At 41.3% G+C, this 13,523-nt stretch overlaps 1 protein-coding gene across 2 annotated transcripts; it reads right to left on the bottom strand.

Moving 5' to 3' along the window:
* Positions 1-353: 353 nt before the first annotated feature.
* LOC306713691 (uncharacterized protein) lies at positions 354-8,076 on the bottom strand. 2 transcript variants are annotated; one of them, XM_079183483.1, is made up of 6 exons: positions 7,764-8,076; positions 5,818-6,041; positions 5,669-5,738; positions 5,450-5,540; positions 4,778-4,881; positions 354-3,432 (listed from the first exon to the last, which is right to left on the bottom strand). In XM_079183483.1, exons 1-6 carry the CDS (start codon positions 7,903-7,905, stop codon positions 3,047-3,049), a joined length of 1,017 nt encoding a protein of 338 aa, XP_079039609.1. In that variant the 5' UTR covers positions 7,906-8,076; the 3' UTR covers positions 354-3,046. The 2 variants fall into 2 exon arrangements, with proteins under 2 accessions (XP_079039609.1, XP_079039610.1); XM_079183484.1 differs by having other exon boundaries at positions 5,818-6,038.
* Positions 8,077-13,523: the final 5,447 nt, after the last annotated feature.

Genomic DNA, 13,523 nt, shown 5'->3' with positions numbered 1-13,523 from the left:
ATTAGATATGGGTTTAATTGACTTGAAAGACGGAGTTTGTCTGATTTGGGGGCATTCATGTTTGTTTGGTTTTCCATCCCTTCTGTATAATTGAGCGCCAACTGCTTCCCAGTTAATTACAAAGTGAATGTCGACGTTGGAAACTGGTAATTCTAGAATCTCCTGAATTACCTGAACGCAGCATCAAACGTCAACCTGAGCAGTGGTCTAAACAGTCAGATTAATTGAAAACACCCATTTCAGTGTCCACAAGGTTGACAATTCTTAATGAATCCTTCCATAATGTTTATGAAAAAGATATGTGTATATAAATAAAATAAGTCTATACCAACAGCATCACCTTTTTTGTAGTTTTATTTTCTTCTGAGTTCCCTCAATCAACCCACACATGAAACACAACACTCGACGCAGAAATGTAACTACAGTATGCATAAAAGGCGAGGAGTGATACAAAACATTTTACAAAATAAATTAAGGCAAATATTTGTGGGTACAAAGATGTGTAAACCTTTAGTGTCCGAATTCAGTGACGACATGAAACCAATCACAACATCCTGCAGTGTCTCCAGGTCAAACATCACTAAGAAGGCAATGATCTGTGGGCTTCAACATACATATTCTTATTTGGATCTTGTATTATGAGACAACCGATACTACACGGGCATCTCATTTTGGAAAATATGACCAAACATTTAGCTAATTTTATTACGTCAACATTTGGGCTACTATTATGTACTGCAAGGTTAAATGAAACCTCGGTATATCCTCAACTGTGCAGTCCTAATCTGTAACAGACTGGATCATGTGATGCAAAAATCATCATACGACCATAATTCTTGTATAGTTCAGTCATGATTGGGTAGAAACTGACCTCCGCACAAATTACAGCAAGGTTTCTTTTCTTTTAAAATCAGGACCTAAAAGTTTTCATTGTACTTGGATATTTGGAGAAGCACCCCCAATGTAGCTTGGATGTATGTTATGCAACAGACAGCATGGAAACAACCTGAAAGCCCCCCTCACAGTGACCTCTCACGAGGACTTCAACATCACAATTTAAGAAAAATGACTGCGATATCAGCATCCAACAAACAATCACACAAAAGGTATTACAACGGTAGAAAAATGGTTTGAGAGTTAATGTCTCTCTGGTTGATCAAATGATCAACTTTCTGAATAAATAAATGAAAACACCATACAGTCACAAAGTGTAGACACCAAAAGAAAAGTGGAAAAAGACATGCAGTTATGTGTCGATGTATAGGCGGCATGCCGCAAGCCCAGGTTCACACTTCCTCTATGTACATTAGAATATTCTGGAGTCAAAGTAGGCTCATCACATCCAGCAACATCCCTCTGTGATAAAAAAAAAGTAATCTATTAGTATGCATTAATAAAATAGGAAAGCAACATTATTTCAACAACTCTGCAATTTTCTCATCCCCGCTAGCAGGAGGCAGCACAGGATGGTGCCGGGTTAAGATGCAACAATGAGAACACATTTTCTCTAGAAGAACAAACAGAAAAGCCGGGTTATAAAGAGCTCCAGGCTCATGTCCTGTGGCATTAATCGTGGTGGAATCATCAATTTTCATGGCAGACATTTGTACTTCTCATAGCAGGAAACACACAGGGGAACTAATAACATTAACAGTGGTTTGGTTCATTACACTGTCCCAGTAAGACAGTCCTTGAACTGAATTTGAATGGAACGCAGTCATGACTGTTATCAGTGACATCTGACAAGTTGTCCACCGTGAGAAATGTAATCGTAAAGGCTAAAAACATTGGTGGTATCGACCACCACCTCATTATATGTTGATTATACACGTTTGACATTCAAGCAAGTGCAAACCTAAACCAATATGAACGCACAACAGAATATTCCCTACAAACTGCTATTTATAAAAGCACAAAGTGTGGTGGCAATGTGTTGCACGGTCACGCGTGCGTCAGACCTTTTCCACGTTTTTTGTGCGAGGGTAATATGAGAAGTTTTATGCATCTCTTATCCCTCACCGCTACAAATCAATTATGTCTGGACTGCACGGCATAATTATGAGGATGAGTGACATAAAGGAACAATCTGAATAAATGTGGTGGGAAATAAAGCAAATACAGATGCTTCCATACAGGGAACAAGAGCTCACTGCATGGTGAGGAGGATCAGTGATGCGCTAGCGGTTGAGATGGGCTCAATATTTACGTAATAATATTTTGGAAACCTGGTCCTTTTCTCCATTTAGTTTTCCACTGCAGATAGTAAACCCTCAGTGTGGGCGGGATTCTCAGCCGATAGCGACACCGCGCAAAACGTAATATTCAACGCGTAAATTGCTGAATCTTTTCATCGGTAACCGAACAGAGAAACTGCATTTTGTTAGTTGTGTGCGTAGTTTTGAGGGCAGCCAATTTAAAAAAAAATGTGTCATGTTAACTAAAACAAAAATTGTAGTCGCCATTGACGGTAATATGGCGATTTAAAAAAATGGCAGGTTTGTGAAGGATGTCCCATGACGATTTTCTCTCACCAATCAGTGGCCTGCAGTATTCTAATTACTTCCAGTATCGCCACGGCTCGCTTGGAACCTCGACTGATGTGGTGCCAACATTTCTTATAAAATGTAATTTTAAAAAAAGTACCAGGTACTATGAACAACATTTGATAATGAAAACCAAAAAAAGAGCAGAGTGGAGCTTTCAATGCAGCTGGTGTTAAAGCCTCAGTGCTTCAACAAAGCCATCACTAATGGCCTTCTATGGGAGACTTTGGCGCGATACACATGTAACACACATGTAACACACATGTAACACACATGTAACACACATGTAACACACATGTAACACACATGTTGGTGCTGGTCCTTGGGAGTGTGACAGGAAAATAAAGCCCTATGTGTTGGCGAGCTTTCCTTGTTAGGTTATAATGCCAATATATGTTTTTGGTGATTATACTGAAGGCTTTTTGGAATGAAAGCCTTTCAGGTAATAAATATCAATAGTAATCTGTCACATCTCTGCACAGTGCAGAAGTCCCGCCGTGAGTTCAGTCAGGCCTGTTGCGTCGCCTGAGGCCGGACGACAGCTGCTTCGCTCCAGCCTCCCCAATGTTTGTCTCGTACGAGTCCTCTAGTGAAGGCATGAGCCCAGAGTCCTCCAATTCGTCCTCCTCCTCTTTATCCTCCTCCTTCTCCTTCTCCTCCTCCACATTGCCATCTTCCTCCACTTCCCCGTCTGACTCCTCTGGTACAAGCTCCTTCATCTCTTCACCTTCTGTTGCGGCTTCGTCTTCCAAACGCTTCTGATAGACTTGTTCAGCTTCTGCTGTCCCTGGAGAGCTCTGCTCGTCCGCCAGAGGATGTTCCGCTGCCGAGGCGTCGCCGGCTCCGAGTGACTCGATGAGGTCGTCCAGGTTACGCTCGCAGGATGCCTCTGGAAGACAAGCGACGCAAAGTGAAGATACAGTACAGTCTCAAAGAGGAGCCCGACACAAACTAATTAAAGGGATAGTTCGGTTTAGAAGTGGGGTGGTATGAGGTTCTTGTCCATAGTCAGTGTATTACCTAGAGTAGATGGAGTCGGAGAAACAAACGGCAGCGAAACAATGTACTGCTGTGGACGTATTTTAGACACCTAAAAGAATGTGTTTTAACTTTAAGCTATACTTAAAATAGAATCACTTGCTGTCAGACAGACCGGTCTGAAGGGGAACTGAAGCGGTTATCTATGCTCTGTTCAAAGCCTCCAGACTCCATTTGCAAAAACAGTAATTTGACATCACAGAGCACAGGAGTTGCTGGTCTACTGCTGCCTACATCGGTTAGTTAGTTTCTGTGACTTTGGTGAAACCAAACTAACTCTTTAAAACACCAAAGTCACACAAAAGCAGACATTTGTGGCCATAGAGATGAGTCATCATGACAAGAGGAGAAGTGCTCACTGACGTGGATTTAAACAAACTTGGAGAGAAATAAGCAGTTTGTGTGCAAAGAAAAACTTTTACAAATAATGGGGAGAGAATAACAGTAATTGTGTTCAGTGTATAATGGAGTCACATTAAGTAACAAGGAATGGCTGCACAGAGGTGCCAGAGATGTGTTGGCAGTGATTTAGAAACAGTGTGACCATCCCATAATTCGTCCACCAGAGATCACTGACATGCTCATATTTTAAGTGTTAAATGTCCAGCATAGTACATATTTTCTTTCATAGTTATCAAAACAATATACAAAATACAATACAAATATATATATTTGTATCTGATGTTTCTATTGTATCTACTTTGCATAAATGTCTCCTGAAAGTATCAATGGCCGTCCCTACTGTATAATATTTTCACATTATATCACCATCTATCAATAAAGTACAGAGAAATTTGATTTGATCAATGTCTCCCAGAACTAAATGTAAGACAGGGAAAGTTAATGGGACGTGCAGTCAGACATCAGACTGCCACCACATTGAGGAGAGTAAAATCGGATTCAAAACTATTTGTTTTTAAGTGATGCGTCTCCATGTGGCCACTCGACTTGAATTTTAAGTTGTGGTTCGTCACAACCAAACACGCAACATGGCTGGCATGGCTGTGTGTTCTAGATCTTATTCTCTGGCCTGAGGTTTGCCGTTTCGGGTCTTCATTGGAAAAACGCACCCTCAGATAGTATACTGCATGTACGCATGCGAACATTGGAGGTTTGTGATTCCTGAGCCAACTGAGTCTAAGTAACCGTGTGAATATTAATTCCTGAGAAAACAGTCAGACAGTCGGTCAGCCCACCGTTCAGAGGAGGACAGTCCATTCCTCTCTTCTTCATCAGGTGCCGGATGGTCTGGAGTTGAGACATGATCTCGTTCTTTTGCTCCTGGGCCACGGACTTCACACTGGAGACAAATAAGAAGTGAAAACACGTTGATCTCAGAGGCGCTCCTCTGAGCATGTGGTCTAACAAACACTGCCCTTTAAGTGGAGGAGAAAAGAAACTGGAATAATTATTGTGCTATTTATGGGGCGCCTGTGGAGAAGGTCGGTGGTTTCAATCCCTGTCCATGTGTGCTTGGGCAAGACACTGAAGCTCAAATTAACCCTTCGCTAAGTCCTGGCTCTCAAACACAGATTGGCCAATCATAGCGTAGCATCAGCCAGCTGTCACCAGGGTCAACGATTGAACTCTGCTCCATAGACTCTCACGCAATGGTTCGGTGGATCTGGAGCTCCTCTTGGTTAAACGCTGTGGAATAGTGATTCTTGTTACCTGGAGGGGTTGAAGGCTTCTATGCTACGCTAGCTACTGAAGGTATACTGAATGCATACACATGCTGCTTTTGCTTCTTTATACTACAGGCCTGATAAAAGGGACAGCAAAGTGGGGATCATGTTTCAAAACCGCAGCTGTACACAAGGCGTGGTGGAGACCAGAGCGCATGAAAACTAACACCGATCCTCACTCACCAGTTAGTGAGCGGGTCCAGCTGCGTGAGGATGGAATTGAGCATCCTCTCCGTCTGCGCTAGCCTTTGTTCCAGCTCGCTCAGCTGGTTCTCTGCACGCAAAACAAACACGGGAAAGTAGAAACCCCATATTTGAATTACTCACGGTATTCAAATATATGTTTGACCTAAAGACATAACACAGATATGCAAACAGAAGCCCAGCGCACGCGATACAGACCTGCCTCCACTGACTTTTTGGCTCCCTTTGCAAATTTGTCCTTTTGCGCCTGGTCGTCTGCAGACTTGATCTGAGGGTTGAAAAGAATGATGTGATATATGCATTTTTTGCTCTTTCAAAGTTGTAGCTTGTCTCAATGTTTACTTTACCTTCAAAAACTTGTAGGCCGCAAACACTCCGACTCCGATGGCGTAGAGGGGCATCAGCGTGAACACGTAGCTCTTGTTGCTGTTGGACTTGTACTGGTTGTACTTGTCACTCTTCAGCTCTTGCTCCATCAGCTTCTTCATCTGCTGCATGTTCTCGGCGGTCTGAGATGAACCGGGGGCGTTCGGGTTGACGGGCTGACCCCTGACTGCACCCTGACCTGCTGCTACGAATACAACAATGATCAGTGTCTTACAATCAATCTAAACACCTAAAACGCAGACAGAATGTTCCCCCTGAAGGTTACTCTTGACTGCTGCACTGTGGACGTGCTGGTTAGGACACGTTTTCAATTTAAGATTTACGGTGAGCTAAGACACTTCAAATCCTGGTTTAGTTTGTTGGGCTCATTCAAGACAGGCTTTTCAAAATAAAGCCTGGTTTTCTCAGGAACGTCTCGTTTTACGAAATGTCAGTTCAAAAAAGAGGTTCCATAAAATACTCTGAACTGAAGGACTATTTATTGAGAAAGTGACCAATTAAAAGATGTAAACAAAAGATGAAAATAGAAATAAAGCTTTATGAGAAAGGAAATGACCTCATCACGTTTGTTAGAACCCTTTAAGCATCTGTTGCTGTTCTTCATTAAGAGGTGTGGTTCACACATACATCATCATGTATCAGAGGACAGTGACACACATTTGTGTGATCATGTTGAGAAGACCTGGTTCCCACCGAGGTGTTTCCTTTAATAACAAGTTCAAACTTTTGAGATTATACACAAATGCAAGTTACACCAAAATGTTTTTTGACATGAATATTGATACCATAGCACCCATAATGATTAGATCTCTACATCTTTCATTCAGTCAAAAGATCCCAGTGAGGTATACACATTATGAAGCTGCTGCTTCAATCAATATTTTTAAGTTAACAATGTTTCAAATGTGAAAGGTGATGGACCAACAAAGAATTATCCTTACACTGCTGTCCGTGAGCATGTCAGCATCGTTTATCAGCTTCTTATAGCTTTTCAATGGAAATAGCTATTGATGTATTCACCCAATAAATATGTGAAATGTCTGAATCAAGGAAAAAGCTTGCAATTTTACATTTACTCAACACATTTGTAAATCAAAAGGGAAAAGTTCAGGTAATTTGGAGGGTGACAAATAATTCCCCTTGTGCAACATAACGTCTTACTTTAGTCAAGGTGGCCCATGGCAAGAAACAATATTAAATGTAACTTCTACTCCTTAAAAGTGTGATTCAGTCCAGCTAATGCCCAACCCAGACCTAAACCACACAGCTCTGGCACTGGGTGGATTGGGGGGCCAGTGTGTCCCCCTGCGTGTGTACAGATTGTAAAGCCCTCTGAGGCAAATTTGTGATTTAGGGCATTACAAAATAAATTGAATTGAAATGTATTGTGTCCCTGTAGGTTGGACATCAAGCTACAGATGAGTCACAGCTGGCAGAAAGGAACAAACCATCGCCAGATAGGATAATCCTTTACCCAGAGAGTGGCAATACAAAGTACAGAGAGCATTTCAAAAACATAAATGATACACTGTATACTTCTTGTTAGTGGAAATCATTGCGCTGATTTAAGAGACAGATGTGAACATTTGAAAACAATTCGGTCGACACAAAGTGGGTACCGACTTTACTGGCCTGCATCACTTGAATTGTGTTTAACGGAGCGTTGCACCTTTAACAGACACCGGTGCACAACCACACGTTGATGTGCAGGACAGAAACCCTTCTGTCTCGACCATGAACTGTGCATACGGTCTTCTTTCGTGATTTTCACTTGTTAGTCCACGCGCTAGCTGAGGCAAAGTGGAGAGACAAGCGCGCTCGAGGCAAAATTACATGTATAAGGACACGCGCACAGTACCCATGTTGCCGTGTCCTTTTCATCTGCGACTAAAGTGAGCTTTCCTACCTTTCTTGCTGTAGCGGGGATCCACTCTAGTTTCCTTCGCCCCAGTCCCGCTGCCGACGCCGAACATCCTGGGCAGGACGACGAACGTGAAAAGCACGGCCGTGAACGCCAGAGCGACTTGGTGTGATGTTGACAAAACCATCCTCTCGTGAGCGCAGAACACGGCACGAGACGGCTGCCGAAAAGGAGCAACGATGTGGCTGAAGAGACGAGAGGACAGGAAAGGAACCGCCGAGTAGTCAGGATAACGTCCAGAGCAGCAATGTGCTATTTGAACCGTGAATGTAGACTGTTCTGCTCAAAACAGCTGTGCTCCGAGTCTCTGCAATAACAGAACCAGGATTTCCGCGAAGGGCATTTTCAGAATAAAAGCGTCAAGTGGAGAAACTAGATCATGCCATGAAACTGCCTGTTTTAAAAGCACTTTAAACTCGAATGTACAACAACAAAATAAATAGTGGTGACGCGAGTCTGTTTTAATTGAATTATAAAATGTTGCAGGAAACAATGAGTTTTTTTCAAATATTGTTTTCTGTATTGCTTTCCGGATGGCAGGAGAAAGCACATGCATTGTAGACTAGCTTGCATGGGAGCAGTGATTTATGGGATTATTTTCCTCACCGTCAGGTTGCCAGGCGACCAGCGGTGTGTAAAGACAAGTAATGGGCCAGATGTTACAACACTAGCATGCGATGGCCTGAAAACAACTTGCTACATGTGGATTGTACCTGTGTCGAAGTATTCCTCTAATTTTCTTTTTGTGTGTGTGTGGCAGCACTTTCCCTTTCTATACCATTTAGGTTCGACATGGTTGTTCTTGTGGAGCTATACGTTGTACAATTATACACTATCAGCATTGGAAGAGCTGGGTCTGCTCTTTACTCTACGTTTCACTTCTGTTCAGTACTGCTGAATTTGAGGGCCTGCATTTGTGTAGGAAAATACTTGGGATAATGATTTTTGGAAATACTTACGTTACTGCGCTGAGAAAGAAAAGTGTGTACTGGGTGATTTGACACGTACTGTACCTTCTGGAATAGCCACAGTATGTAAATTGCCTGTAACCCTCTTATGTTGCTCCTACTATGCAACTTATAACCTTACAGTCCAAAAATAAACATGTAGTGGTATTTTCAAATGTATTATATCATCAATTAGTTTTGAATGGGTGTGATGATTAGATACACAACATATTATGTACCATCTTTAAAGAATTACGACTTTTGAGCTATTATTTTGAATGATACGTACCCAAACTTCCGGGACTAAACTATTGACTTCTTCTCTGGTAGTAACACATCAAGGAAAGCCTGCGACTGCCCCCTGCCAGCTTCAGATATACACTACATTTCTGTCTAGAGACAGAAAACTTCACCGGCCGGTTGGTGGCCAGTGTGGCGGGATCTTAGGGGGGAAATGAGGGAACCAACAACGCCACCTGGGGAAACATTAGCTTACAACCTTAAGATATTGTTTTTTAGAGTTGTTAAGACACACACACATGTGTTACTGATATGAGGCAGAGACATGTTTCGTAAAAATGAAACAAAAGGTTTTATTTAAGGAATCAAAGAAAATAGTCAAATTTACAGGGACTGGAGTTTCGGGGGAGGAAAGGATATCAATGGGCAAATGAAATTTACCGGAACCAATAAGGAATCTTAAATAATTATTTACTACGTATTAAGCTAAAATACGCTGCTGAATGAGCCAGGAGTTTCCATTGGTGGGTTTGATCTGGCTCTTGGTATCTGCTTCCACTGTAAACTCTGACGGGAGGTTACTGTGATGAGCGTCATGGATGTCAGTTGACATTATATTCAGCAAGGCCGAGATCCTCCTTGTGGCACCGCAGTGACTAGTCAGTGGCAAGCGTCAGTCAGGCATCAGTCAGGTGCCACAACTGCCAACACCTATAAATACACTAACTGCAGAGATGTGTCTCCTCTCTGCTCTGACTGCAGCTGGGACTGCTGTGAGAGCCTGTGAGTGCTTAGGGGCGGCTCACGGCAGCACCTGCTGTTCGTTCACGGCAGTAACTGTAGAACATACGTGCTTTAACGTCAGAGTCAAAACATCAGAAAAGTCTCCAATAACGACAGAACAAGTCGCTAGATTTGTCGCTAGTAGCTTTTGACAAAAAAAAGTAGCCACGAGGGTTTGGAAAGTCGCCAGATTTAGCGAGAAAGTCAGCAAGTTCGCAACACTGGCACCAACTATATATATGTCCCCAGAGCAACACTGGACGTAACAATAGTTCCTATCACATATAAAACCAAACAAAAATCCATCTTCATAAAAACAAGTTGTACAAATAATAATACATAAACAAGCATATTAAAGCTACTGCAGATGTAAAAACAAACTTACCAAAGCTGTTGTTCACTTAAAGACAAAGTCCATCCTCCTTTCTTTGTTAACAAAGAGTTTAATCTCACGGTGGTTCAGTACATCCATGCGTTTCAGTTCCAGTAAGAAGTCCTTCTCGATTCATGGACACCAGTGAAGACAGTCGAGCCTCCCCAGTTGTATTTCTTGAATATGTTTTAATGCGTTTGAAGGCTGAAAATGTCCGCTCCACAGAGGCAGCAGATATTGGGATTGTCAGCGCCCAACATGTCATGTTAGCCCACTGACCAATCACGTACTTGTAGGCCAGCTAGCAGCTCTGACACGTCAAACAATACGCCCAACATGTCAAACTAAAGATCTGATTGGTTGAAGACTATGACAATCAACAACATCGTCCCCATTCACTTAAACTGCACATGGATTCACTCTGCAGGCCTCGGGCCTCTCTGCTTACCTAGAGACACAGAGGTGAAATCTGATTGGATAAAAGCTCTACTTAAAACAAGCTGCACTGAAGCAGAGCAACTGAGGAAGACAGTAGCTGTGCAATGAGAAAATAAGATAATGGGAAAAATATTTTATAAATCATAATATATGTAGCGTATTTATAATAAAAATTATTAAATAGCTCTAACTTTGTGATTCTGTCTAGGCCAGCAGAGAAGGCCTTGCCGGCCCTGAAGGCCAACCACTGAACTAATAAGACATTTCACTAAGAGCAGCAAGAAAGCTACAGCATTGGGTCTGGATTTGGGAGAGATTCAGATCTCTATGAGCAACAACAAAACATTGCCAGCTTGCCTCCGGATCTATGGTCAGGTATACACAAGAGTGTTTCAAAGAACTAAGCCCAAAATTGTCTCATATTTGAGCTTAACTTCATTTAGGTACATCAGCTAGGTGGCTTTCACACTAACAAGCTGTGGCTGTCCTCAGCTCGTAATTGGGTGAGGCGGTCGCTGTGTGGGACTTTGATACTGTGGCTCCAGCCCCACAATCATTAATGCACAGACTCTGGCTCAAAACGACGGCAAAATCATGGGATGGCAGCGCCTATATGCTGGATATCTTTCAGGTCTAAACATCCCCGATGAAACTACAGTTTGATTGCTAACATGCATTGTCAAAACTCTTCAGTCAGTGAAACTCATTTTTCATTGCTTTCACAGGTCGTCAGTGAAGGTGGGAATCCCATCTGAGCGCAGAGATTTGCCCATCCGCAATAAATGGCTATTTTCAATGACTCTGCGGAAAGAGGAGCATCTGATCAATTACGTGTGGCAATATTGAAAGTTGGAAAAGGAAGGTTGTCAAAAAAAAGCATTAAGGGATAAATCACGACTAGGTTCAGAGCAGCAAAACATACATTATTTAATGTTTGAAAACATGCCATTAGTATTAGTTAATGATTATTAAATAAGTTAAGTAATAAAGTGGGCATTAGGTCGCTGTTAAGAAATGTCTCTTAATATTCAGACTTTACATGTTAATAAAGGTACGAACTATTATAAGTAAACTCTTAACTATGTAAATTAATGAGAAAACTGTTGGTTTGTATATTTCTTATTGAAGGATAATGATCACTTACTTGTGACTTATTGTCAGTAGATACGGTTGAGATCAGGACTCCCTCCATGTAGAGGTTCGCTTGTACCTTTAACTTATATTGTAACCTATGAGTTACTGTGCATGCTATATAAGCATTACTTTACCATAATTAACCATTTAATAACACTCTTTGTGAACCTTGTTGGAAAGTTAAAAAACATGTATCCCTTAAGTAAAGCTTCATAATGCATCAGAGTGCTGAATAAGCATTACATAACTATCATTACATATGTACATGTTCTCTCATTAAAATACAGGAATGAACTCTGTTACACTCAATATGGGAGTAGAGCTTTTTTATCCGGTTCCCTTTAACGCTATTGATGTTAATCGTACTATTGACACTGTTCAGTTGAAATGAGAAAAGGAACAAATAAAGTGTGTTAAAAAAAGGAACCGGTCCTATGTTAACACTCAGATGAGATTGTAATTAGGCTGTATTGTTAAAACACACATGTCCTTACAGCAGTAGGTGTTTCTGGGCACATTACAGTGTTACATGCTGCCACCATGTGGATAGAACACACAATACCCCACCCATACAAATGACACATAAACCAAGCTACTTTTCATGCACTTCTTTAATATATCAGTTTTTCATATTCACAACAAATACATTAAGCTCTTTCTCCTTATGATACAGCCTTAAATATTTTTACACTCAACTGGTTTTTTCACAGAAGTCTGCCTATCAAAATGTCTTTTAATCTTCCATCTCTTTATTTTGAACATTTTATAATTAGTTACATTTGTAGTCTCCATGCCTCCTAGCAAACTGAGTGTCTCCTTTGTACAACTATTTACAGGTGAAAAAAAACAATCAAAAAAGGTCTCCATGAAGTTTTTCATTGTAGTTCTCAATTGAAAGGAATTGATGGGTTTTAGGAGGAGGGAGGAGAATGTTTAAGAAGAGAAAAGGAAAACAGAGAACAGAAAGGTTTTGGATGAAGAGGAGACAGAGGATGTGTGTGTGGCGAGCAAAGCCTCAGTGTTTACTTCAAAAGATTCCATGAAGGTTCAGCAGATAAAGGTCGAAGGAAAAATAAATACGATTCATTCTTGCCCTGGGAAATAGTAGTTACCAAGATCAAAAGCTCTAGAACAAGCAAACAAGTCAACCTTGAGTTGAGCTTATATCATTAGCCACTCTTTTCAAGGTTGAAAATGAACATGTCATTGTCAACATTTAAGCCAAGATAGAAATGTACAGGAAGTCGTCTCAGACTAAAGCTGCTCTAAGATCAGTCTGGCTTTATCTAAAAAGAAAGAAATCTAAGTAGGATTCTAGCCTGGAATCAGAATTTAAAACATCTGGTCAAAAGTCTGAGTCTGTAGAGTTCAATGATTAAACTTAGAATTACATCTTTACCTTCCTTTTCTTCCCCACACGAGCTCATCCCTTTCTGTAAGTACCGGTATTATTGGGCTATTACTTTTTACTGATGACAGAACACAATTTATCTTCAAAGATTTAATGACCAAGAAGTTACCGATATTTCTATCTCTAGTGACTCAAAGTCTCCTTCACAACCTGAAGCAGCTCATATCTTTGAAGGTCCACAACATGTCAGCTCGGTCTTCTTCAGAGAGGACCTTGACATATCAGAGGTGTTCCATGACTGAGGGATATGTTATGTTTAATAAAAGGCCTACAATGTCTCCATACATCAGTCTAACCTTAACCTGCATACTAGTGGAAGTCAAGTATGGGTTAGAAGCCCTTAGAATCTATGGGTGAAACCAGGCACTTTCTGCTGATGCCTGGTATTTAGTACAAGGTGTTTCTGTGAGAGTGCACTC

The sequence above is a fragment of the Pholis gunnellus genome, assembly GCF_910591455.1.
Source record: "Pholis gunnellus genome assembly, chromosome: 22".
Lineage (NCBI taxonomy): Eukaryota > Metazoa > Chordata > Actinopteri > Perciformes > Pholidae > Pholis > Pholis gunnellus.
The sequence above is the reverse complement of the archived record's forward strand: the minus strand, read 5'-3'. Positions and strand labels throughout refer to the sequence as shown.